The sequence below is a fragment of the Macrobrachium rosenbergii genome, chromosome 37 (genome assembly GCF_040412425.1).
Source record: "Macrobrachium rosenbergii isolate ZJJX-2024 chromosome 37, ASM4041242v1, whole genome shotgun sequence".
Classification (NCBI taxonomy): domain Eukaryota; kingdom Metazoa; phylum Arthropoda; class Malacostraca; order Decapoda; family Palaemonidae; genus Macrobrachium; species Macrobrachium rosenbergii.
Window position 1 is genome coordinate 45,639,750 of NC_089777.1, and position 27,395 is coordinate 45,667,144.

Sequence of the window (27,395 nt, forward strand, 5' to 3'; positions counted from 1 at the left end):
TCAGTCTACATAAAGTGGTTCAAGGATGAGTAGACAAAAAGAAACAACCTCAGGAATGAATCCTCAGTTATTTGTAATTTCAAGGAATATAGCCATTTGGTTGCTGACATCCATGGTCAACGACTTTTGGAGGTCTAAAGGTAATAACAATTGAAAACTGTCATAATCTGTTTAGGTTAGCTTTGCTGTTGGGAAGCCTGCCCTCAAAGGCTACTGAAAAGATGAATCGTACTTGGGGTTTAGAAGACGACGTCACTGAAATTGAAAATAAAGTGAGGAAAATTTTAGGTAGGAATCCTGAAGGGAATGATCTATACAGACCTTTAGTCACTGTAGGACAGGAAGATAGAATAGTCAGAACTACATAGATAGATCTAGGACAGCTAGAAATCTGAATAGGAATCCAGGTAACACATTTGAAGGAAGAATTTCAGCAGTTACATGTTACAACTGCCAAAAAAGAGGGCATTGTATAAGTGACTGCTGTGGGATAGCTTACTGCCCGTACTTTAAGAAAACAGGACATAGTGCTAGAGATTGAAGTGGGCTTGAGCACAGATCACAGTCACAAGGCAGAGGTAGAAATCATAGTCAGTCTCCACAGATAAGAAGGTGTAAGTCAGAACAACGATGACTGGAGCCTAGTATATAACCAGATCAAAAAGAGTTATCAGGCAGTTCGACAGTAAATTTTGTATCACTGGTATCATGGACATTCCCCTACTTAGTAGAAGAAAAGACAAAACATCACCCTTATGCCAAACTAAGTGTATTAGTAGAGTTTAATGAAATGAATATACTTACAGACCTGTATTTCCCTTAGAAGTTGGTTTAGAAAAGCCTATAGCCGTATTCTTTGATACAGGAAGTCCAAGAATATAATGTCTGAAAGAAAGAGGTGTATGAGGCATATTTTCTCATTTAAGCAAACCCATTAGTGAGCTAAAACCACAGATGTTCAGGGAGACAGAATAGAACTAGGAGGACTTATTGATTTACCTTTTAAGTTAGGAAGAATCCCACCCAGGAAAAGGTTCTAATGGCAAAGGGGAATTCATTTTGCATTCGCACACACCTATTGATTGGTTATCCCAACTATGGCTAGACAAGGAATCAAAATTAGCGCACCTAGAGAACAATTAGTGATTAGAAGGAAACGCAAAGGTGCCAAAGATACCACTGTATACAAGTATTAGAAAAACAAAGCTCAGAAAACCTCCTTGCTGAAAAGTATCTTAACAAATAACTGAAAAACATGTATGTAACACAGATGCACAACTAATTAATAGAAATCTAACCAGAGAATTTACCTGAAATTAAACAGAGAATTAAGACTTACACCAGGAGAAAGCACCTGGATAGAATGCACAGTAAATCCATTATATGAAGGAAAAGAAGTTCTAACTCTTACAGAAGGAGCACACGTAAATGGAATACATTATTCCTCCAGCCTACACGAAGTTAGACAAGGTAAAATGGCTTTACATGTTATAAATAACATAGGAGGAAAAGTTAGGCTATCACAAGGTACAGAGATAGGTTTAGCAGAAGTATATACTTTCCCTATTCCAGTAGTGGAGAAGGAAACAGTAGCAACAATTAACAAAGAGAACAAAAATTCAACTCATGAAACAGAATTGAGAAAAGCAAAGATATAGACTCACTTGAAGACATCGAAGACTTTGCTGAGAGAAACTCATTGATTTACTGAGTAGATATAGTGATATAATAGTCACCATAGAGTACCTTGGCAATACAGGAGGATAACACATTGAATAGATGACCAAACAGAATACTAAGCCAATCTACATTCCTGTTTATAGAGTAGCACATTCCAAGAAAGAGATTATTGAAAAAGAAGTGCAACAGATGAAGAAACAAGGGATAATAGAACCATCAAAATCTCCGTGTTCCTTTCCACTTTTTGCTAGTTCCAAAGAAAGATGCCAAGTAGTAGATGATTTTTAGGTTAAAATAAGATAACTGAGAATGATCCTCATCAATGCCATCCATAGAATCTTATCCAACCACTAGACCAAATATTTCACCACAATAGATTTGGTGCAGGATTTTTGCAAATTCCTTTAGATGAAGAGAAAATGGCCTTTTGATAGCTTTTTCCCACTAGTAATGGCAGATACCAATATGTAAGAATGCCTTTTGGTCTAAGTCAAGCCCAGTAACATCCATGAGGCTAATAGATAAGATTTTTAGGCAATTTATTAGGCAAGGATGTACATTGCTATATAAATGATTTGTGTAGCAACAGATACAACTGAAGAACTTTTATAAGACTAGTGAGAGAAGTCCTAAAAGTTTGAGGAAAACCATCTAAAACTAAAGTTAAAAAAGTGCAATTTCCTTAGAAGGAAAATACACTACTTGGGACATACTTTAAGTGATAAAGGTGTCAAAGTAAATGACTTAAAGATCACGTCAGTCAAAGAGTATCCTACACTTAATTGTAAGAAGGACGTAAAATCATTCTTGGGTTTAGCAGGTTTTTACCGAAAGTTTATAAAATATTTTGCTACCATAGCAGCGCCATGACTGAATTATTAAAGAACACAGACCGTTCTGGTGGTCAAGCCAAACAACAGAAGGCACTCGGTGAACTGAAAGAAGATTGACACACCCCACCAGTACTTAGTTTTCCAGATTTTAATGAAATTCTTCTTGAACACAGGCGCAAACGTACTGGTATAGAACGCGCTTAATGCAAGGAACATGATAACAAATATCATGCTATAGTTTATTACAGTAGAAAACTAAAACCAACAGAAGTAAATTACTCAGTAACAGATCTAGAATCTTTAACCATAATAGATGCCTTAAAGCACTTCAGATACATAATATTTGGCTATGCTCAAAAATCCGAATTTTTCCAGATGCAGAGCTCGATGGTTTATTATTGCTTAGATATGACATACAAATGAAATATGTGCCAGAAAACAAATAAAGTAGTGAAGACGCATTATCAAGATACATCACACAAAGGAATGTAAGTGTGTGGATTGTAAGAAACAAAGAACAAGTGAACCCATATGCAATGTATTTACCATGCATTACAGGTAGACAACTTTCCAGGCAAAACTTCATAAGAAACAAAGAGAGGGATGAAGATTTGAAAAGTTTTCAGAACTATGAAAATAAGAAGGAATTTGATCATGAAGAGCAAATAGAATTGATAAGAAAACTGGATGTCTCATAGATGCAGTGAATATCATAGACCATGTATTAGTCTGGATGGTGTGAAGAATATGACCCATTTAAGTCTTTTCAAGGTGTTACTCATAAAAGAGTAGTACCTCAGAGCCTAAGAAGTTATTGAACTAATGCATGATGATAACATGAGAGCACACCCAGGAAGAGATGAGGCAGTTAGATTAATTAAAGGATCTTTCCATTGGAAGGGAATCTACAAAGATGTTAGCAACTATGAAAGCTGCAACACTTGTAACAGTTATAAAGGAAGAACAGATAAAGAAGTACACTCTAGGGAAGTATCCATTCCACAAACTCCATTGAAAAAGTAGCAGCAGACCTCCATCAATAACATACGACTAAAGGGAATAGAAAATACTAGTATGTATAGATGCACTTACCAGATATACAAGGCTAATACCAATAACAGGAAGAATGAGAATGTGCAGTCGCTCTCTTTGGTAAAATCTTTGTAGATATTCTGCTCCAAAACATATCTGACAATGGTACCAAATTCAATAATTCACTAGCTGAAATTTGTGATGCATTCAAAGTAAGAGAGAAGTAGCAATGCAACCATATCATCCAGCTAGCAATGGTTTAGTAGAAAGAAATAACAGAAAGGTTCTAGATGCGATAAGGCATACAGTAGGACAGGATCTTGAATGGGATATCAGTTTACCTTTAATTCCAGTTGTCATTAAATGCTAGAAATCATTCAGTACTCAAACGCATATAAAAGCTTTGATGGGATATAAACCAAGATTACCATATGCATGGCTGAATCAGCCAATACAGCCAAATTATTCTTAAGATATCATGAAGATAAGAATTAGTAATTTCAAGGTAATTCATAAACAGCTACAAAAGAATCTAGAGGAAACCCAGAAGATCATGATCGACAAACATCAAGAAGGATTAAAGCCAGTAGATTACAAGATAGGGGATGAAGTCTACATCAAGAAGGAAGTAAGGAGTGGAATTAATTGTAAGTTAGCACTAAATTCACAGGTCCATACAAATCATAGATATAAAGAGTCAAAAGTGAAAGTGACGAAAATAAACACCCAAATGCATTCCACTAATGCTGAATCATTAGAAAAAGAGGGATTTGGATAAATAAAGACAAAGTCAAGAGAACTAAAGAAGTTAAGGAACCAGAATTGACTGAAGAATTCGAATAAGGAAAAACTAGGTATAACCTAAGAAATAGAAGAGTCACATTTCAGTAATTATTATAAGAACAAACCCATCAATCATCCTATTATTCCCTGTATTTGATTTCTTTATTGCTAAGTTTACCTTCACTGGTTGACTTAGGAATAAATTTTTTTGTATTGTTGCAATTCTTACTTTGATTAGTTGGTTTTGTAGCAAAAATTTACCTCTTCTTTGAGTATAAGGGGAATTTTTATGAAATGGGGAATTGGAAGTAAAATTTTAAAATGTAATGTAATCATTACAAGGAATTTATCTATTATATCCTAGTTTTCTAACCAAGCACGACTAATATCTTTTAAGAAAGAATTTCCTAGATAGAAAAAAATAAAGGGGTTAAATAATTTCAAGAAAAAAATTCTTTTTACCATTAATTAGGATTTTATTACAGTAACTAACACACTTATCTTATTAACTTGCTTAGATGATTTTAATTAATGAAAACTTATTAACTATTGTTACAGTAAATATAGAAAACAATTTACAAGTACTAATCTCTTACCACTTTCTTTAATTGAGTTGCCAATCATACCTTTGATGTTGAATAATGAACATACAAAACTTATCATATGAGAAAAATACTTAAGAGTCACATCAGAGTATGAGAAAAATACTTATAGTCACATCAAAGAAGTCAAAATAAATTTGCATAAACACATAACACACTTGTTGACACACACAATTACACAAGGATATTCCTCCTGGACCTTTCAAGAAGTACGAAATCGAGAAGGTAACCGTCAAGTCTACATCCCCCTTCGCATAATCAACCAAGAAATACTATGACTTTCGTCGTCATCAGAAGAGAAGAAAAAATATTTATTCATCAAATTCCATAAATAGTAGGGCGATAACCACCTGAACAGCATAGGACTGAGGACTGAGTAATGATTGTGTACTTGGATAGCAAATTCTATTTTGCTATACAATTACATTCGAATATCTTATTTCAATTTGACTGAAGAAATGATTATTTTTATATTCAATTTAATGCTTTAAAACATAATTTATAAATTGTGTGACTTTCCTAAGAACCATGTGTTAGGAGTCCTCATTGACATATTTTGCCTGAGTTTAGCTAGAGCTGCCGGAGTCGCTGGGTAGCTGGCCGAGATTCTAATGAAATTGAGTCTATAACTGAAAAAACTAAATATCTTGATATACGCACAAGAGCATACAGAAAATCACTGATAAAGACAGAGAGAGCATAACAGAAAAGACAATAACGAAACTAAGTGATAACAGATGCCAAGTTTAACCGTTCGTTGCCTTTGAATCAAAGTGTTTACCTCATATGGCGCTGGGCAAAAAGATGAACTAATTTTGATCTTGACCTCGCCCCGTGACCTCTCACACACCACAACATTAACTCGATAACGACTGTTGAACGAATTGTATAGACAATTAAACGTGAAACATTAATGGAAAAGGGAAGCACATCTGGACGAACCTTTGGAAAATTATACCAGATTTAGGCATCGAACCTATACCCATATTTCTGAAGGCTCTGGAAGGAGAGTCAGTTAGAAAAAGGCATCAGGGCAGGGAGTGCGTGAGATGTGTGGAGAGGTGACAGTGGAAGCTCGAAGTGACCTGTGAACTTACATAAAATTTCTGAATGCCCATAGCAAGTGAAATTCTAAGTTTTGAATTTTACAATGAGCCTTTCAAGATAGAGACTCGGTCACTGCTAACCATTGAAAAGTGGAAAAAGTTATACAGTTTAAAGACTAAATAAATGTATTTAAGGGGAAACATAATTTTCATTTAACCAAAATATATAAAGGGAAAACTTGTGAACATTTGGAAGATAGACTACACCTGAGCATGATAAGTGAAGCTCCAACATACTTAATTATCGAGCAACTTGTTTCTACGGAAGTGAAGGCACGCAGAACAACAGACAGTTTATAAGGAGTGAATACCTTCCCCACTACATTATATATATAATATATTGTATATATATATATATATATATATATATATATATATATATATATATATATATATATATATATATATATATATATATATATATATATATATATATATATATATATATATATATATATATATATATATATATATATATATATATATTTATTATATACTATTTGTATTATATATATATTATATATATATATATATATATATATATATATATATATATATATATATATATATATATATAAATATATATATATAATATATACATATTTCTTCTTCATTTTAACATGCTGTTTCCCATTTTTATATGGGGTAAGCAGGATGCCTTCTTTTGAAGGACTTTGATTTGGCGTTAGGGTACGCCGTAGCCTTGATCGGCTGCCCTGCCTGACATCACTTAGACCCCGGTAGCGAATGTGTTTATGTATCGTACCAAATCCCCAGCTCCCTTTCTCCCAGCAGCGAGGAGAACTGAGTGGTTAGGTCGACAGTTCAAGACGTGTGAGGTGTCTGTTATGTTTTTAGAAGATGCTGGAGTGGCTTTGTTTATGTGTGTATTAGTCTGTAACACCCATTTGCTTTCAGCAAACCTATCTGTTGATTACATACATAATCCCGGGGTGTCTACACGGATAGCAAAGTATCAGCCTCTCTGACTGGTCAGCTGCGGATTTGAACCCGCGCCACAGACCTCTATGAAGCCCTAGGCTGCTGCTCTACTGACCGAGCCATCGTGGCTCTCTCTCTCTCTCTCTCTCTCTCTCTCTCTCTCTCTCTCTCTCTCTCTCTCTATATATATATATATATATATATATATATATATATATATATATATATATATATATATATTATATAATTATATATACATATATATGTATATATATATATATATATATATATATATATATATATATATATATATATATATATATATATATATATATATATATATATATATATATATATATATATATATATATATATATATATATATATATATATATATGTTTATATTATACATATATTTATATATCAACAGATATATAAACAGATAGATAGATAAATAGATAATCTACCTGAGCAAGAGCATATATATATATATATATATATATATATATATATATATATATATATATATATATATATATATATATATTTATATATACAGGTTGACCATCACTAATCCCGCATCATTGGGACCTGGAGGGTGCTGGATTAGCCATTTGTTAGGCTAGAATACACGAAACCCAGTAGCTAAGCACCTCATCTTAGAATTAAAGTATCCCATAAATCAGTACAAGTTGGTTAATAAAGAAAAGACAATTATCAAATACAGGTAGTGCTCGAGTTACGATAATTCGACTTACGATATTTCGAGTTTACGATGGGGTTAGCAATAATTAATACCGATACGAAAATATTTAGGAAAAAATACTTTTAGATTTCACGCAGGCGCAGGCAGCGAGGGAGACCAACTTACAATAGACCAACTTCTTTTCCTCCAACTCTTAATTAGTAACGTTATACTCCTGCGTAAATGCGTACAGCCATAAACAACCGAACAGGAAACTGTTGTTTTGCTAATAATCGTATCGGATAACAACTGTTGTGCTTGTATTTCAACCATCGTACGGTAATACACAATTACAGTAGTTATGTTACAAATGACATTAAGTACTGCACAATAGGACTGATATATTTTTTACACTATACCCTTATTTGGAGAAAAGATCGGGAAGATCTAAGCCGGCTGTCCGCGGTGGGCTAGGTTATGGCAGTTGACATTTTTCTATAGAACTTTACTTGCTGAACAAGAATTTAAAGTAATATTTTGTCGCTCGGCTGTAATTAAGCTGTAAATTACCTTGGAACTGTAGCCAACGGTAAGGGGGACCGGTTGGGAATCTGGGTCCTGGGTGGGTAAAAACACTTTCGAGAATAGCTCACGGTGAGGGGACCGTTGGGAATCCGGGGTTCTGGGTGGGGTAAATAACTTGGGAAAAGGTTTGGGCAATTTATTGTTGTATTTCCAGTTATATATGTCATTTGGAACACGAAAAACAAGCGTAAAAATAAGGGGGAATAAATGGACAGTGCGAGCCGTTACAAAGGCACTTTTCACATACCACTACTACTGCTGATTCCAGGCCATGTCACGCATGCGCGGTCTTACAGGGGAGCTTTCGGTTCATCCAATGCCTCCAACTGAGAGAGTAGTTGGTGGGTTTTTTGGCGGGTGGCTGTACCCAACCAATCACGTTGCAACGTTACCCCAACATTACGTTTCACCCAGGTGGAGAATTTGGGGGATACATAAACTCAGTTACATGTATTCCTTTTGCTCAACTGTTTTATAACCGTTTCCTATTCGTTGTAGCTTGTGCCTACAACGTTCTTCCAGTACTTTTCCGTTCACAAATATATTGACGTCTCTTCGCAACATGATTTTACCATAAATAACTTACAAAATTACTTTACATTTGTCGGCAGACACCTGAAGCATGTATATGGGGTAGGAGGAGAAGGGTCTTGCAGGACGTTTCGCTACCACTTTCTCTCAGTGACGTTAACAGAAACCTTTTTTTACATATTTTGTAAGCCCTGTGGTTGGCGCAAGCGCGCAGCGCAATATTACCGCTTGCCCAGAGCATACGAGCCTGCCAGATTATTTTAAAAATGCGGATAAGGCGCGCAGCTGCCAGTTCCGCTACCCCAAAACTGAAAGCAGAAATACACTTTTAGCACCCCAACTTTATCCTTCCTACCCTGTTCCGGTGCAGTTCACCGGCACAGTTCACTCACTCTTCAACCCAGCATGATGACGGACGTAACCCCGAACCTCCCGCTCCTCTGAGCCTGTAACCAAGTGCAATTTGCCTCTTACCTGTGTCAATTGCTACCTTAGTTATAAGGACTACATTGTACCGGGGACAACTATTGTATCTGATTGCTGGAGAGCTTATGACTGCCTGAAGGACGAAGGCTACGTGCACTTAACCGTCAATCACTCCATGAACTTTGTGGACCCAGTAACTGGTGCGCATACAAATACTATTGAGAGGAGGTGGAGGGAACTTCGTGAGACGACGCCTAGGTACGGCCAGAAGGGGGTACAACTTTTTTGGGTACTTGGCAGTAGCCCATTTTAAAATCCACTTTGATGACCCAAGACGAGGCTCCACGCTGTTTGTAAAGGCGGCGGCTGAATTGTACCCTCCACCCCTTTAAGGTAAGGTTCCTAAACTATCTTCTTTATTAGTAGGTAGTTAGGTCACCTGTGTTTTGGTGTTATTAGGTTTTAGTGCTTTTCATGTAGGAGCGTTATTATTTTTTGGGTAACTGTCATTTAACGCCATGTTTCTACATAAGTCCTACGTCACTTTACCAACTTGTACCTTTTGTGCAGTACCTCTCCTTCCCCCCGCCCTGCTGAACATATGGCTCCCTAGTGGTTACGTAACCCAAGATGGCGGATTTGTTTACCGTTTACGTTTCTTCGCCCTGATGGCAAGCAACGGTTAGTGTGTAGTTGAGGTAGCCTGTGGCAGTTGACGTTTTTCAGTGTTGCTTTGCTTGCTTTGCATGAGTTTAGGGTAATATTTTGCCCGTTGGCTGCAGCTAAACTGTAATTTACCCTTGAGCTGTATGCGCCAGTGCAGGGGACCCACGGTACCGGTGTGCAGTCTTCGAGGGTCTATTACGCTTTAGTTACAGCCGACCGACAAGATTTTACTTGAAATTCTTGTTCAGCAGGTCAAGTTCTATAGAAAAACGTCAACTGCCATAGGCTACCTCACCGCGGACAGTGGGCTTAGAATTACCAAAGATCGGCAGGGAAATATACTGCTACAGTAACTTTAACAATGTTAAAGCTGCCTATGACTATAAATTATCGTGCATCGGCAACATGGATGAAACTCGACCATAAATAAAACTGGAGAGAATGTATTTTAATCAAAACTACTGGGCATGAAAGAATACAAATTACTACTGTTTTCACGCCGATAAAAGATAAATACGTAAAGCTCAGTATTATGATGAAATCAAGAGAAAATAGCGAATGGAATCTTGATTTTTTCACACAAAACAAAAATGGTCATTCCCCAAAATGGTCAAAAAAAAAAAAAAAACACGATTCCCAAGTAACGTCATATATGATAACGAAAAAAAATAAAGCTAAATTAGTTTTATTTTTCAACGAGACATTTAATTATATTTTGACTTAAAACACTCTTGGCATTGAATGTAACAAAAAATATCCTCCATGCCCCAAATAAAACTTACGGAAGTATCCTTCCATTTGGGAGGGACGTTTTCATTTACCTTCAGTTTCTAACTAGAAGCAAATTGGGTTTAAATCTGGTGAATTGCGCTTTGAACTTAAATTCCTAAAAGGTTTGCGACCTTGAAATAAACACCATCTTGCGATACCGATTCCCAAAACAAAACATTGATTTTCACAATTTATAATACATTCATTGTGCTCACTGTAGTAAAGCATAACTTTTAAAACACCCATGAAAAAGATGTTTCACATTTGTTATTTTGATGTTTGTATAATCCTGTTAATAATGTGAATAGAGTTCAGTATAAACTGTTTCCCAATCCTTTTCAGTCCACTTCAAATATTTTCTGCAAAAAGTTTTTTTTTTCATGGCAGCACACTTCGCCACAACATGGGAGACCAAGGTCTTTCTGCAATCGATGTTGCACGGTCCGACCAGAAATTTGAAAATCAGGGTTTTGAGAAACATTGGAATGGATGTTCCATAACAATCCCTTTTTAAAATTTGTTTTCTCGCCGGCCTACTGAGCCTTTCTTCCGACTACTGATTCAAGGTCTTAGTGATGGTTGCAACAATGAGACAGTACTTTATATATTCCCAGCTATATTGCAATAGCTGACATTGACTTGCCAGTTTTCCATATCATAATATATGCTTTATAACCAAGGATATATTTTAGCCATAATTCATATATATATATAAATATATATATATATATATATATAATGACATACCTATATATAGCTATATATGAAGTATTAGAAACTCATGGTACCGAACAGCTTTGCCAGACGATTATAAATTGGGGAAAATATCTATCTATCTGTTGAAATATAAATATGTATAAGTAAATATAGGGATTGTATATATTTTTGCGCCGATGTATAACGATAAATAGCTAAATTAGTTTTATAACGAGACATTTATATATTTACTTAAAAATATATATAATAAAAATATATATACAAATAAATAAAATTATTCATTTACGATAATAGAAGCAAGAAATATAACTTATTAAATATATATATAAACATATATATATAAAAACAAAACATTGATCACAATTTATATACAATAAATATATAGTAAATATAATATAAAAGACCCATAAAAGATGCACATTTGTTATGTTGATGTTTGTATAATACTGTTACATATATATAATAGAGTTCAGTATAATTACATTAAATTTGTTGATGCATATATGAAGATAAAAAGGCCCATAAAAACACTATTTGAACATTGCAAACATTGGATTTCTGCAAATTTGTGCCGGCCCTGTTCTTCTGTGGTATTACAGTAGAAGACATCTATATATATATATATATATATATATATATATATATATATATATATATATATATATATATATATAATAGAATTATATAAATTATCTATACAGTATATATTAGATACTGTATAATTAAATATATACTATATATATATATATATATATATATATATATATATATATATATATATATATATATATATATATATATATATATATATATATATATATATATATATATATATATATATATATATATATATATATATATATATATATGCATATATATATATAGATATATATCCCCATATAATTATATATAGAAGATATATATATATATTCGATTTTGTAATATGTGATTAATTATATATAAGAATATAACTGAAAATGGATTAATATATTATATTTATATATATATTATATTATATAACCTATGCCTTTTATACAAATATTATATATAAATTACAATTAAATAAGTTATCTAGAATTGAATAACTGTATATATATCATAATATTTTACATTTTTAAATGCTATACTGTATAAAAAACTGAGTGCCATAGGCTATATATAGGTATATATAGGCACTACCATAATTTACTGCAACAGGTATATATGAAAACTGTTGGTTAATAATATAACATTGATAATATATAATATATATATCATATATAAATTAATAATACAGTATATATAAACTACACATATATAATTATAGATAGATAAAATATATAAATATATATATATATATATATATATATATATATATAATTATAGATAGATATATACATATAGATATATATATATATATATAATACATAAATATTCAATGTTTATGTTTAAATAAAACATATATATTATATTTATGAATATATGTAAAATATATAAAACATACTAAATATTTAAAATATGTTTACATATATTAAAGCTATAGATATTTTACATTGATTTTGTATATATTCCAGTAGACTATGTATGAAATCTACCATAAGTATTGAATGCTTATGTAATTATATACAGTATACACCAGATAAAAAGGCCCATTTGTTTATTTGAACATTGCAACCATATATTTTTAGAAACTTTTCTTCTGTTATGTTAACTGTGGTATTACATGCAGTAATTCGGCTTATAAATACTTTATTATTAATTTAATGTGATAATCTATATTGTTTAACAGCAGCAGCAGCATATATATGTGGGCTTTAAATGCTTTTAAATATATGGGAAGAACGCCACCAACAACGCCAAATTTATATATACAGTAAACTATTAGATACTGTACATATATATGATTCATCGTATTATATTCTGGTTTGTTGTTTGAGCTATATATATATATTTACTCAACATTTATATATTGATATATATATATATATATATATTCTAGTACAGTATGAGGATATATATGTATGTATGTATATATATATATATATATATATATATATATATATATATATATATATATATATATATCAATAGATAGATACACAGATACTCTACCAAGCAAGAGTTATCACTTATAATCTTATCAGCTTAGGTATACAAAAGTAAATGGATGAGAACTGAATTATGTGAACAGCATCAGCTGAATGCTTTAATAAATTATGAAGTCAGCAAACATTTAGTGATTTCTGTGAGCTGTGTATATACAACAACAATAAGAAAATGTGAGTCAGTTAACTGTTAAGGATCTGGAGATAGAGAGGACTTGCGCAGGGCTGCTGCAGCTCTGCTGTTTTCTGTTAAAAGACGTATATATATATATAAGTGCCTAGATTATTGAAAAGCAACCAAAGTGGGCTAATTTTAAGTGATGGGTTTATGGTGAAAGAAGTGATGGAATGTATCCATATCCAAAAATTAATCTGGTACAAAATAGCTGAAGATTATTAATCAACAAGCTCTAAATAGCAAAAAATTAAAAAATTACAGAAAAGATTCAAATAATTAACAAATTCACAAGTTAAACCTGACACTAATGAAAAGATGAAGAAATGATCCAAAATTTGTTCTACTCATCTTCAACTGTGAATTAGTCAAATGACGGCTTTCCTGCTATGAGCAAGATATTAATTTCGCTAATAACTGATACCCAATTAAACATTTCTTTACTGCAAATGATTCAAGACTACTTCCCTAATTCCAAACAGAATTAAATGTAAGCCAAATCCATTTCTCTTTGGTGTTCAGCCATTTTCCACTTACTGGCACCTCCTTTTCACTAGTACTTTCATTTTTCTTCATTGAGACAGCTGATGCCTGACTCTGTTCACCACCAACACCACCTTTCATGGATTTCCGGGAAGCTGGAGTCGATTTCACCACACTTTCAAAGGATACAGCCTGTTAGGGGATAGAACGTTCCTTTGTTTCACATCCAACATATACAATAGCCAACTTTCTTGGTCTTCACAAAACCTAGACACAGCATTCTTGAATCAGATGGAAAATATAATCTGTTAGCTGGATGGCTGCCCCCCTTTCATGCACCCCAATGGATTCTAGGTTCTTTTTATTACCTAACTGACTAAACATCATTCATCCAGTATATATTTGTTCACCTTTTACTGATCTTTTTGTTATAAAATGCTACGTTGCTTTTGTTTAGCCTACATAATTTCCTGTGTACCAATGTTACTTGATTTTTTATTCTGGCCCTTAGTAAGCTCATGATTACTAAGCATTTGAATCACTGAGCATTTTCTTGCAAACACTTATTTCTCTTCCTAACGTAATTTTTCACTCAAATGCGTATTGATAAGGTTTATCTACTGTAGGCTACATGTATGTCATGTTTTCTGAATTCAACTCAGTGACAATAAGTCACTTGTGTTGTATGCTCACTAATTACTGGAATGCACAACACTTTTCCTTTATACTGTGTGAAGCATCTGTTTCTCTTTGCTTGGGTGAATTTTTTCTTGTGGTTGTACTTCATGCTGTTATTCATCATAATCTATCATTCTTACTGAAAGAAGAAAGAAATACTCCTTTATTCGCTTTAGAGATGTATCTGTTTTTTTTTTTTTACATATATCTAATCACTGCTTACCTTACATACATAGATGTTTTATTTTAGCTTTCCTTACATACAATATTAGTAGGAGTAAACACTCCACACTAAATATTAATTCCAGAATTATGCCTCGGGGATATATTTTCAAGTTTTATTCACTCTGATAATGGCAGTTCCAGGTGTCAATACATATACATATATATATATATATATATATATATATATATATATATATATATATATATATATATATATATATATATATATATATATATATATCTTAGGTTGAAGAGGTAAAGGCATGTATGTCTCTCACAAGTATCAAGTTTATCATGTCAGTGTTTCACATCACATCACATGATGCCTCATCCTCAAGACTGGAAAATTACAGACTCTAAATACTTCAAATGTCAACGTCACTTACTGTATTCAACTGGAAAACTTTTAAAATTTTTAACATTTACAAATACAAGAATGAAAACAAGAACTTGAAAGGAACACTACACTACCAAGGCAAGAACTAAAAAGTGACTAAAAAGAAATTCGGAGAAAATAGACATACGAAAGAAACCTATAATGAACGTGGAGAGTAAACAAACAAGCAATTATGCTATAAATAGTTGTGTGGACGATGATTGGGTGTTTAGTGTTGGTACATTAGTTTTTATAAAAAGCGACTCTAACACCATCAACTCGTCGTCCTTGCAGGCAGATCCAATAATTTTGAAATCATTTATATCCAAGTGGCTACCACAAATCTGAGAATGGTTCCGAACATTGGATAGTTCGGGATTGGATAATGTGCAACCCATCCTGAAGCTGACACCTTGGTGGGAGTAGAAACGGACCTTGAGAGGCCTCCTCGTACATCCAACTTAGGTTCCAAGACTACATCTGGGACAGGTATATTTATAAATAATGTTGGATGTCAATAGGAGTTTCATATAAGAAATATCTAATACAGTCAATTTCCACTATTCGTGGTCTTGCAATTTGTGGATTTTTCTGTAGAACTTATCCCCAAATTATTTGCAAAAAATTCGGCAATTAGCGGACTTTTTCGTTGGAAAATATTCACTAATTAGTGTATTTTGATGTTATTTTCATGACTAAATACATTTTTTATGATAAAACATTATTAATTAATTTTCAGATATAATATTAAAGTAAACAGCATATCATAAAAAGTATTTTATTTTATGTATTTAAGTACAGTACATACTGTACTTTACTGGATTTGTGAATTTTAGTGTTTCCTCTTGTCCTGTAAAAGAAAATGGGACAGCCTCAATATTGTATGAGAAAAAATGACTGATTGAATGCAATGTATTTTGGTGTTAATTTCATGACTAAATACATTTTTTATGATAAAAACATGATTTACTAATTTTCAGATATTGATATTAAAGTAAACACAACATAATTTCATAAAATATATTTTTTTTCATTGTACATAAGCACATACTGAACTTGTGAATTCCTAGTGTTTGCCCTGTTTTGTGAAAAAAAATGGGACAGCCTCAATACTCTATAAGAGAAAATGGCTCTGATTGAATTTAGCTTTCACACATACTGTAGCTGTAAGCCATATATTTTTAAGGGTAATGTTGTAAGATGACTTTGAAATGATATAGTGTTTTAGGATGATAGTTTAAGGAAGGTGTAGGATGATAGTTTAATAAGGTATACATTTGGTGTCTGAACCATTAAACAGGCAGTTGTAAATGTTTTTATAGGTAGTCTTTGGTGTCTGACCTGTTTAAATATGCAGTTATAAGCATTTTTAGGGGGTCAAGTATTCGTGGGGGTGGTGGTACCGATCTCCCACAAATACTGGGAAAATGGTAAAAATATAGGAAAATATGAAAGAAGTCAGGGAATGTCTGTATTTGAATCGGAGCATTTGAATTAATGAACAATGATAATTACCATCTGATATTGACAAGTGTGTTTACCATTCTAAATTTAAACACAAAGACTGTCTCAGGGCTGTGTAACTGGTATTTCATATTGATTTTAGGAAATTTTACTACATTTTAAATCATAAAATCTATTTCATTGCAATTGTTTACACATTCAGTGAGATGACAAGCAGCGACTGCACTCTACTAAATGAGAATATGCCTACGTTCAACCTAAACCCTCTCGCGCTTTTGGGGGTTCCTATAGCGCTACATGGTACGCGACTTATGCTGTGGAGGGAAAAGTGGGGCTCGTGCGGAAAAATTTTTTTGTAAAAACTGGTATGTCCAAACTATAACCGATATACGCTTCTGGTCTGTTTTATGATGTCGGCAAATGATTGAATTTTTTCCTAAAGCAATCAGAAAATCTTTGCAAGGCTTGGAAATAATAAAAAAGATGTGACGAAAGTGAAATTTTTAAGGAAAATCTTAGATTTTTTAAAAAATAATCATGAAAAATATAATAATTGTTTGAGGGGTTTATTTTATATGTAAATTGTGTGGAAATGTTTGAAATTTCACCTGGAAGCAATCATTTTGCTATAAATGTGTTTGCTAATTAGCTGTTACCGATTAAAAAATGCTAATTTTTTACAGAGAGCAATTTTCAGATTTTCCAACCTACTTATGTAGATGTTTCGTATCGTACCTAAGTAAGGAATAAAGATAAAAAAAATAAAGGTGGCATTAGAAAGCTGAATAAATTTCCTATAAAATGCACAAAAGAAAAATATATGTAGTGTTAGAATAAAACTGAGCAATTGTCGTTAGATTATGGGCAATCTTTTCTCTTTTTTTCTAAGAAATATACAGCAATGATTACTATATAGAAACTTTGATATTTTTACATTTTGTTGTTCAGCACAATAAAGTACAAAGAATGGCCGTTTGAATGATATATAATACATGCACATTGAAGTTATTTACAGATGCACAAACAGGAGTACAAAAAATTATCTACGCATGCATAAATTCCGGCCGAACTACAGCGCTCAACGTGTATATATATATATGCTTGAGTTGAGGGAGGACTGCAGCGCATGCGCGATACCTATCGGTTTCCTGTTTACGTTTTCTTGTAGGTCCAAGATCTGCCCACACAATGTCGCAGTCCTCGCGTTCTTCAGAGGACTCATTTTTTTTGGTGAATGTCCCCCAAAAATAACTTATGGATGACGCGGAAATTGTGTCATCGGGGCATTTACGGCAAAAAATTTATTGACGCAGTTTCGTGTCAACGGATCACCAGAGGGTTAAAAGTTACAGTATGATAGGCTATATGAGTTATACTGGATATATTTTGCCGAGATTTTTTTTAGACATTACCTCCTTCGAAATACATAATAGGATCATGAAAAATGATGTAGACCTATAAGGCCCTATATATCTTTTTCAGTTTACGCAGCAATGACATTTGGATTATAGGCCAATCTTATAGTCAGCCATTTTATTGTGGCTTTTGTAGTGGTAACTCGTTTTTGTTGTTGCTGTTATATTGCTTGTACAGTAAACACCCCATATTCGTGGGGGATGCGTACCACACCTCTCCGCAAACAGCTAAAATCCGCAAATACTTAGAACCCTTCTAAAAACTCTTAGAACTGCCTATTTTGATAGTTCAAACACACAAAAACAAACTAAAAATGCTTATACAGGTTGTTGAATCTACATTTTTTATTATTATTCAATGTTAACTTGTAATTTGTGCAGTATTGTTTGGTATTAAAATTGTTCAACATTGTTTGTATTACGAGGTACTTACAGTATTTACCAAGATTGGTTTGTATTTCTGTGTATGACTTAATGTTAGTAAACGTTATTGACGGGAATGGCGCCTTTTAGTAACCTGCCTCAAGTACACCTTCTTTGTATTACAAAATCTTGCCATGACGCTCGAAGCAGTGGCCATTAAGACGAGCGTACACAAGTATTATCCTACTTACGATAGGGTTAGGTTCCAAAAAACCCATCCTTTGTTGGAAAAAATATATCTCGAATATAGCCTAGTATACACTAGGGTATTCAGTACCATGTATACATATATGGTAGCCTAGCCTACACTATCAAGTATGCTCTATACAGCACGGTATAGTAATGATTCATATCAGCTAATTCTGGAGGTTCATGCAGTGACGTATGATAATTCAATACAAAGAGAAATTAAATAACAAAACAAGAACTACCTTAGCCTACACTATGGTATATTCTTATACATATACGGTAGCCTAGCCTACATTATACTGTACTCTATACTCACACGATATCGTATTATACAAACATCAGCATAACAAATATGCATCTTTTCCATGGATCTTTTAAAATCTTATGCTTTAATTCACTGTATCCAAAAATATTGCATATATTCTTATATTACTTTTGTATCACAAACTGCGATCATAGCAATCAATGTTTTGGTTTGGAAATCGATTATGCAGTAAGTTTATTTCGCCGTATTTAACTCAGTTCAGAGTGCTTTCCTGCTTCCAGTTAGCATAAATGAATCTCTAGATACTTTATTTATATGGGGCAAGGTTATTTTTCATTATACGAAGTGTTTTTAAGTCGAGATATAAATCAAATACAACTAGTTGTGAAATTAATTTAGCTATTTTTTTGTTTTTAGATGACGTTGGTCGGTTGGGGGTGTTTGTTTTGTGTAAAAATTAAAAAATTCAAGATTCCATTCACTATTTTCACTTGATTTCATCATACTACGAGCTTTATGTATTTATCTTTTATTGGCGTATAAATAGTAGTAATATGTGTTATTTCATGCTCAGTAATTTTAATTAAAATACTTTCTCTCCAGTTTTAATTACGGTAGAGTTTCATCCATGTTGCCGATGCATGATAATTTATAGTCATCAGCAGCTTGAACATTGTTTTCTCAGCTTCAGCTACAACTTGCAGCATAAATTTAGCAGTATATTTCCTTGCCAATCTTTTATCCATACCGAATAGGTGTATAATGTAAAAATATATCAGTCCTATCCTACTTAACATCATTTGTACTATAACTACAATTATTTTTACTACCATACGATTGAAAACAAGCAAAACGGCTGTTATTATCTGATTCGGTTATAAGCAAAACAGCAGTTTCTCATTTGGTTTTTTATGGCTGTACGCATTTACGCAAGAGTATAACGTTACTAACAATACTTTATCATTCTCTTTTACTTTTTTAACTAGAAGATGGGATAAAGAGATGGAGGAAAAGAAGTTGGTCTATTGTAATTTGGTCTCTCTCGCTGCCTGATTGTTTGCTGCTGCCTGCGCCCACGAAAAATTTTAAAATATTTCCTAAATATTATTGTATCAGTATTAATTGCTTACCCCACTGCAAAATCAAATTATCGTAAGGTGCATTATCATAACTCAAGCACTACCTAGGTACCTGAGTATTTTAATAGTTTTATCACAAAAAGTGCATTTAGTCATGAAAATGACTTGAAAACACAGTCACTGGTGAGTATTTCTCAGTGAAAAATACCACGAATGGGCGAATTTTCAGCAAATAATGTGTATATACTTTCCACAGAGAAATCCGTGAATAGGCAAGTCCGCGAATCGTGAGACCGCGAATATGGGAGTTTACTTAGTGTCTTCAAAATCTTTTCATATGGTGACCTAACATTGCAGGATAACATAGACCTATTCATAAAATACTAGTGTACAGAATTATCTGCCTGCTGTTGTTAATTGAAATTTAGTAATTTGTTTTAATTAAAAGTAATTGAGATCTTTATGAATACAGTCTACACTGTAGAGAGAGAGAGAGAGAGAGAGAGAGAGAGAGAGAGAGAGAGAGAGAGAGAGAGAGAGAGAGAGAGAGAGAGATTTACTGACACTCATGTATCATTTTGTCCAACAGGGTAATCTACAAGAATGCACCCAAAATCAAATGAATCATGGGCTACTTGCAAACTGGTTTAGTTCATCTCATATATATCTTTTTCAGCTATCATTTATTTTTTTTCTTATTTCTTTATGTATCTTACGATGCCTTCCTACCATTGCCTTTATTTTCACAGAAATGCTACAGCAGCCCTATATTTAATCATCACTGTAATAGAACTTGTTAGCCCCTTTTGTAAATATATTTTCTATATAATTCACTGGGAGCAGTTTGATAGTTGTGTGTAAGGCTACGACAGCCCTATGATTGGTCTGTGTGTGCCATCGACTACATGCCCACAAATTTTACTTTTATTCTCTGTGGTATAAAAGGCATTACATTTACTATGGCCATTGATGCATGTACAATAACACCTCTATCTTACGAGCTTCGAGTTTTGCGAATTCACAGACACGCAAACTTTTCTTTGGAAGCTAACTAACTGGCATACACGATTTTTTTCACAGACACTCAGCATTTGCAAAATCCGTGAGAAACCCTGCAGAAGTGGTTATGTTTTATTTTTGATAGCGTAGTTGCTGTTTCGTCCTCAAAGGAGTTACCTTCCATGGTCTACCAGGGCTCCATGGTGACCAAACTAATATCAAAGAATTCTCTTCTAATTTAGTTGGCCTTTTGGCCAGGTATTGTGTCGTAATGATTAACATTATAACACATGATGGAGTATATAATGGACTCAAAGATAAGAGGGCACTTTCCCTTATCTTCAGCGAAGCTGAACCCAGTTTTTCCAACGTCAATTAACCTGCAAGAAAGAGAAGTGACTATTGCACATGCAAATCCGCCCTCTTGTTTACAACCGGGCCGTTAAAAGACCAAGGAGCCATTACCTCTGTTTGGTCCAAAGAGGTTCGCGTCGTTACCAGCGCTCCGAAAAAATTCAACTTCTTTCTCCGTTTTAGTATCGAGGATTATGGAAACATCAAAAATAGCAAGAAGAAGGGATATACAGTTTGTGCCATTTGGTCAATTCCGTAAGGAAATTGAGTACCATTAAAGATGCCCTTGCCACAGAATGGCAATATATAAGGGACATGAAGCATGATTCTGAAAAGCAAAGTCAGTCAGTCAGTCATGTACACACCAGAGTATAAAAGTACTACATCCTGTAACCGAAAAGTGAGTGTAGATACAAATGCCGCCCAAACAAGGTATGATTTTAGAATTCCGACTAGAAACAACATTGGGTCAGTTTGGAATATAGAACTTCAGATCAAAACAATAATAGGGGCTCCAATACTCACCCCTGATGATACTGATAATCCTTGGTGAGACACCTCAGTGAGATACCTCAGTGTGCACTTTCTCTCCCAATGGCAAGTAGGTAATTAATGAGAGAAAAACTATGATCGAAGTTGTAAATGCAGAATTTACAAACAGCAGCATTCCTTAATACAGAATGGCACCTGGTACCATCCTCACCAGACTTGGAGAAACCACTAACAGAAATGGTTTTCTTACCTGTGCTTAGTTTTAAAAACTAATGAAATCACCCTTTACAGGTCAATGAAAAATGGGTCTCTACTGTCTTTTTGAATTAGACCCAAGTTGCTCACCAAGTAGCCTCGTCAGAATTTTATGCTAGGCTCCGACTCCTCAGCATTATAACCTCTACCACCTTGCTGGAAGTTGCCATCTTAAAGCTTCCAGAACATCCCAGGATAATTTTTGCTGTTGAGGCCCAAATTCTTATCAGAACCCGATGGAAAGCACTCTTTGACTTCCTAGAATGGCACATAAAATTGCGAATGGAAGCATTGGAGAGCTCCATCAAATCACTCTCCAGTGTCACTGCATTGTTACATTCTAACCCCTTCTGTAAGGACCTGTTAGAGGAATCTGTTGTGGCTCAACTCGATAAGCATGCCTACCAACAGAACTGTACAGTGTACGCTCTTCTGGGAAAAGAGGAATTCAAGAAACAAAGAACCCAAAATTTCCCTTTACCTAACCCCAAAAAAGGCTCACTTTGATAAAAAATCATATAAGCCTTCAGTCACCCAAAAATTTTCCTCAAAAAACAGTTAGGTGGTCAGAAGGGACAATTCCCTGCAAAGGGACAACAGCAACTTCAAGGCCATCCTTTTTCACAAGGTCCAAAAACCATCCCATAGGGGGAAATAGGGAAAAACAACACCTGGAATGTCTATCAAAGGTGAAGGCAGAGGAGGAGGTAGATACCAAGAGGAATTATATTGGTTGGGGGTCAGCTTCGATGGCATCACAGACAAGGGGAAGTTTTCCCTGTGGGGGGACAGAAACTTGCGTATATGCGCCACCAAGTATGTCTCTTCAGTGTCCTCAAAAGGGACTCATCCAAAAGAAGAGTGATCCTCAACCAATCGACATTGAACAAGCACACTGTTGGCCGAAAGTTTTTGATGATTACCGTTGCCTAAGGACATTGAATCATTTAAAAAAGAGGCACTGGCAGTTTCTGTGGATCTGAAAGATGCACACTGGCACATCCCTATAGCCGTTCCCTTCCGCCCCTTCCTAAGGTCCAAATAAGGAAAGACGTACAGATTCAAAGTCATGTCCTTTCGGCTAAACATTGCCTAAAGAATATTTGTCAAACTAGCAACGGTATTCATTCGAGAACTCAAACAAAAAGATTTAGGGGCCCACAAGAAAAGAGTGCTTGAAAACCCTAAGAGCAATGGTCAACAGACTAAAGTACAGTCAAAAGGTTTTATTATAAATTTGAAAACATCCTGCCTCATGCCCAGCAGACACTTTCAGTGGCTGGGACTGTGTTGGGATACTCTTCACGACCTGTTGTCTCTCCCCATCATACTCAAAACAGAATAAGGCAAGTCCTCAAAAGGTTCCTTGCACAGCCCAGAGTTTCCAGATGGCAATCAGAACGCATGATGGGCCTGCTGCAGTTCTCTTCAGTAATAGATCCAATACATAGATTGCAACTAAAAGTGTGAACATATTCTGGCTATTGCAAGCAAGAAAAAAGATGTGAGACAGACCTCATCAAAGGATAAAAAGAGTTGGGGAGATACTTTGACCTTAAATTTGGAAGGAATCTCTGGTGAAACAGGTCACCCTGACTCCTCCATCTGTATGAGTGACAAACTCACAGATGCCTCGTTGACAGGTTGGGAGGACATTGGGAGGATTGTCAGGTGGCAAGGAGGTGATCAGCTACTCAGGAATTGTTATATCAAGTTCTTGGAGCTGATGGCTGTCTTTTTGTCTCTCAAAAAACTCAAACCTCCAGAAGAGAGAGAACATAACCACAATATCCTACATCAAGAGGTCTGGATCACATTCACCTCCTCTCAATATGGTAGTGCTAGCCATCCTTCAGATGGCGCAAGCAAGGAAGTGGCACATGTCTGCAGTTCACCTCACAGGGGGTCTCATTGTAATAGCAGACTCTCTATCAAGGAAAACAACAGCCTCAACAGAGTGGATGTTGGACAATCACTCTTTTCAAATAATAGCCAACATGCTTCCACAACCGGAAGTGGACCTGTTCGCCACATACTAGAATCACAAACTCCTGATGTATGTGCCTCCAAACCTGGACAGTCAAGCAACAGCAAGGGATGCCTTCCTTAAGACTGGAACAAGGGGAGGACAAAATTTTTTTTCTCCATTGTCCCAGATTTCAAAAGTTTTGAGCAAACACCCTAGCACAAAAGGGTGGATGCGCTTCTAACCTTCATAGGAATAGTGTACTTAATAACCCCAAATTGGACAAACAGGCATTGGTTCCTATTACCTCAACAACGGACAAAAAGATCAATTCCACTGTCGTCCGCTGTTCTATCCAAGATAGTAGGAGGGAAAGTCTCTCCTTTCTAAGCCGAGACCTTCATGTATAGATTTTTAAAAAAATAGCTATCGTAATAATTACTCACTCAACATTGCTAGGTACCTAGTGCAAAAATTACGGACTTCTATCCAGCATTACCAGTCCGTATGGAAGATAAGGTTAGATTATATCCATACTGAGAGCCCAGTTGAGATTTCTATAGAAACTTTATTTTTCTTATATACCCTTTTGAAGACAAATGCCTTGTGGTTACAACAGTCATGGCATACAAGGCTGCATTAATGGAACCCTTGCTTTATGGATTCAGAGTTGACTCCAGTATAGAAGTTGTCACTTCCCTTCTGCAGTCTTTTGCTCTACAAAGGCCCACTCCCGAAAGGCTTCCAATTTCTTGGTCCCTGAACAAGGTGCTTAGACTTCTATCAACCCGTCTATCAACACCTCAATTCAGTGGACCCAATACAACCACAACGCGCAGGCTACAAAAGGTGATCTTCTTGATTGCATTAGCATCAGGAGCTCGTACAGTATTAGTGAACTGGGGACGATGCATCACGCAAAGAGCTGACCATCAATTATCATTGTCCCCTGGCCCATCATTCCTGGCCAAGAATATGGATCCTTTAAAAAAGGAAATCCATTCTTATAAGAAAATTCAATTTAGCAGGCAAGACATTACGCCCAGTTCAAGCACTTAAGGTTTACCTAGAAATCATGGCAAACACCCCAGAAGGTCCTATTTTCCTACACTGTAGCACAAACCAACCACTCTCCCTACAAAGACTGAGAATGTCTGTAGTGTTTTCTCATTAAAAAGGGAAATCCACACACTTTCCATAGGTCACATGATGTTAGGAAAGTAAGTACATCTTTGGCCTTTCAGAAATGTCTCTTTCAAAGAAGTCTCCAGATGTATAGGGTGGTCATCAGTTAATCATTGCCACATGTTCGAACAAATTCGACTACACTGTGTATCAGTAGGTGGCATAGTTAGTCTTAACCCCTAGGTGCTGAGGCAGAAAACCAGGGGTCATATTGACGGTGAGTATGCTAACTTATCGCTGGGAGATGGGTGACAGTACTACAACAAAACCCAGCATGCTTAGGTAAGCCACTGTAGAACTACATCCTAAAACGTAAGTTCGTGCATAGTTTCTTGTTCCTTGGTATCAAAACCTGAAAAGTATTTGGAATAAAGAATGGGACTTGAACCTGTGGCTTGACCTTGGACTGGAAATTTATTTCCTTTGGGATGTTGGGATTAAAAAGTGAGAGCTTAAGCCTTTTTTTGTCACCTGTCAATTTCTTTTGTAAAGCTCCTTTGAGGACGAAACAGGGACTACGCTATGAAAAAACAGGTTTTGACGTAGAAAAAACCTATTTTTGGTAGTCGCTGTTGAGTCCTCAAAACCCTCCCACTTCCCTGACGAAAAGGCATGGGATTTGGGCAAAGGGATCAACCTGCATTGACCAACAGAGGGCGGATGTGCATGCGCAATAGTCACTTCTCTTTCTTGCAGGTTAATTGATGTTGGAAAACTGGGTTCAGCTTCGCTGAAGATAAGGGAAAGTGCCCTCTTATCTTTGAGTCCATTATATACTCCATCATGTGTTATAATGTTAATCATTACGACACAATACCTGGCCAAAAGACCAACTAAATTAGAAGAGAATTCTTTATCAGTCTTGGTCACCATTGGAGCTCTGGTAGACCATGGAAGGTGACTCCTTTGAGGACGAAACAGCGACTACGAAAAATAGGTTTTTCCTACGTCAAAACCCGTTTTTTTAAGTAATTTATAAGTTTTCATACTTTATATGTACAATCGGTATGAAAAATTTATATTATTTTTATTTTTGTACATAAATACTGCTTAATACAAAAGTAAACTAGCATACTTTAGTTAAAATACAGCAAAATCAATCAAAATCACAAAACAGCTGTCGATGTAAACATCTCTCTCTTTCTCTCTCTAGGTACTTTAATATTTGCTTTGATGTATGAGTTGTATTTTTGCATTCCCTCTCTCTCTTTCTCTCCCTCACTGAGATAGGAGATTTTTTATGCATGTGTAACATGTATGTTTATTTGTGTTGTGTACGCAGTTTTATACATAAACATGATATTTTATTATTAATTTTTTTTTATATTTTCCATGCTTTAATTTCAATTTTTTGCATTTCTATTGTAAATTATACAAGATTTTAAAACAATAATATGGATTCCCGGTCTTTTCTCTGGGATTGGAGCAAGAGGGTGTAACCTAACTATCAATTATCTTAACATGCTGACATATTGACTGCAAAGGCGAGAAAATGTTGCCCACTGATGGTCAAATAACATACCGCTACAGAGGGTTACTGAAAAATCTCTCTCTCTCTCTCTTTTTCCTTCATAAATCATGAATTTCCATCTTTTGATATCAAACGTAAGAATAACCTCTCCCTCCCTCTCTCTCTCACTCTCTTTCCATATTTTGTAAAGTACAGTATATACATTAGATTTGGAGAGCCTCGGTGGCTCAGTCGGTAGAGCAGCGGCCTAGGACTTCGTAGAGGTCCGTGGCGCGGGTTCAAATCCGCAGCCGACTGGTCAGTGAAGGCGGACACTTTGCTATCCGTGTAGACACCCCGGGATTACGTAATCAACGGATAGGTTTGCTGAAAAGCAAATGGGTGTTACAGACTAATACACACATAAACAAAGCCACTCCAACAGGTGTTACAGACTAATACACACATAAACAAAGCCA

The 27,395-nt window shown here is 34.8% G+C and overlaps 1 protein-coding gene across 1 annotated transcript in view; it reads right to left on the reverse strand.

Annotated features, from left to right (window-relative positions):
* Positions 1-27,395, reverse strand: part of LOC136825227 (uncharacterized) — a 595,353-nt gene that overhangs the window by 317,394 nt on the left and 250,564 nt on the right. The window contains exon 10 of the mRNA XM_067081250.1: positions 14,156-14,293. Within this exon, the coding sequence (XP_066937351.1) occupies positions 14,156-14,293 (138 nt within the window). The remainder of the gene's footprint in view (positions 1-14,155; positions 14,294-27,395) is intronic.